At 40.5% G+C, this 1,576-nt stretch overlaps 1 protein-coding gene across 1 annotated transcript; it reads left to right on the top strand.

The window, feature by feature from the left end:
* Positions 1-679: 679 nt before the first annotated feature.
* LOC122685555 (cytochrome c) lies at positions 680-1,244 on the top strand. The gene has a single exon (XM_043890445.1). The coding sequence runs from the start codon at positions 760-762 to the stop codon at positions 1,075-1,077; it is 318 nt and encodes a 105-aa protein (XP_043746380.1). The 5' UTR covers positions 680-759; the 3' UTR covers positions 1,078-1,244.
* The last annotated feature ends 332 nt before the right edge of the window (positions 1,245-1,576 follow it).

Genomic DNA, 1,576 nt, shown 5'->3' with positions numbered 1-1,576 from the left:
GGGACTCTCCAAGCAAGAATACTGGAGTGGGTAGCCATTCCCTTCTCCAGGGGATCTTCCTGACCCAGGAATATGAACCTGGGTCTCCCGCACTGCAGGCAGATTCTTTACCATCTGAGCCACCAGGGAAGCCAACATTAAGCATATTAATCTTAAATAATGGTTAAGAAAAAAAGTCATTGTTTAGAGAATTACTGTTTACGGTGTTGTTCTTTTATTTCTACTACTTCAAATTATGTGGCTTTTCCCCCCTGAAAATTAAAGTGAAAGTGAAAGTCGCTTAGTCATGTCTGACTCTTTGCGACCCCATGGACTATCCAGTCCATGGAATTCTTCAGACCAGAATACTGGAGTGGGTAGCCGTTCCCTTCTCCAGGGGATCTTCCCAACCCAGGGATCAAACCCAGGTCTCCTGCATTGCGGACGGATTCTTTACCAGCTGAGCCACAAGGGAAACCCCTGAAAATTAAAGTAATGCATACTAATTGTAGAGAGTTTGGAAGCTACAAAAAGGTATCACAATTAAGCCATCAGGTGTGGTTATAAAGGAATAGCAAAAGGGGGTTTTTTGGCAGGATGGACTCATCCTGTAATTGATTGTTACAGGAATCTATACATGTATAAAGATTCGTAGAAGTCACTTTACTGTATGATAATTGGAAAAACAAAGTTAAACAAAAGTTGACCACCTAGAAAGCGGGGCGTTCGGCTTGCGAGCGGGAACTTCTCGGTCGCGCCCAGAGAAAGAACGATTTAAAAATGGGTGATGTTGAGAAGGGCAAGAAGATTTTTGTTCAGAAGTGTGCCCAGTGCCATACTGTGGAAAAGGGAGGCAAGCACAAGACTGGGCCAAACCTCCATGGTCTGTTTGGACGAAAGACGGGTCAGGCTGCTGGATTCTCTTACACAGATGCCAACAAGAACAAAGGTATCACCTGGGGAGAGGAGACGCTGATGGAGTACTTGGAGAATCCCAAGAAGTACATCCCTGGAACAAAGATGATCTTTGCTGGCATTAAGAAGAAGGGAGAGAGGGAGGACTTGATAGCTTATCTCAAAAAAGCTACCAATGAGTAATAGTTGGCCACTGCCTTATTTATTATGAAACAGAAGTGTCTCATGACTTTTTATGTGTACCATATTTAAATTGATCTCACACACTAGAATTCAGATCATGAACGGCTGATGGAATAATTCTGTTGGACAGTCCTGATTTAAATAAGATTGGTTTGTGGCTAAACAAATATGGTCAGCTTTTTTTTAATTTTGATAGTAATTCCGGTTCAACAAGTACTATCACTTTTCCCATTCTAAAGAGATGATTGAACTTGAATAAGGAATATTAAACTTCTTAGGGAGATGGTGCATTCCTTCTCAAACCCTATAAGAGATTGGTTTTATATTTAGATTTCTATAACTGGTTATATTAATATATTTAAATACTGAAAAGGTCCCTTCACTGTCTCATAGAACAGAGGAGGATTCAGATGTGTTTGAAGTTGTGTTCATTAGCCTGTTAAGGCAAGAATTGAAAATACACTGACAAATTCCACTTTATCTTTTTGGTTTTATAAAC

The sequence above is a fragment of the Cervus elaphus genome, chromosome 28 (assembly GCF_910594005.1).
Source record: "Cervus elaphus chromosome 28, mCerEla1.1, whole genome shotgun sequence".
Classification (NCBI taxonomy): domain Eukaryota; kingdom Metazoa; phylum Chordata; class Mammalia; order Artiodactyla; family Cervidae; genus Cervus; species Cervus elaphus.
The sequence above is the reverse complement of the archived record's forward strand: the minus strand, read 5'-3'. Positions and strand labels throughout refer to the sequence as shown.

Coding starts and splice junctions, on each gene's coding strand:
- LOC122685555 (XM_043890445.1), top strand. CDS start 760: ATGGGTGATGTTGAGAAGGGCAAGAAGATTTTTGTTCAGAAGTGTGCC.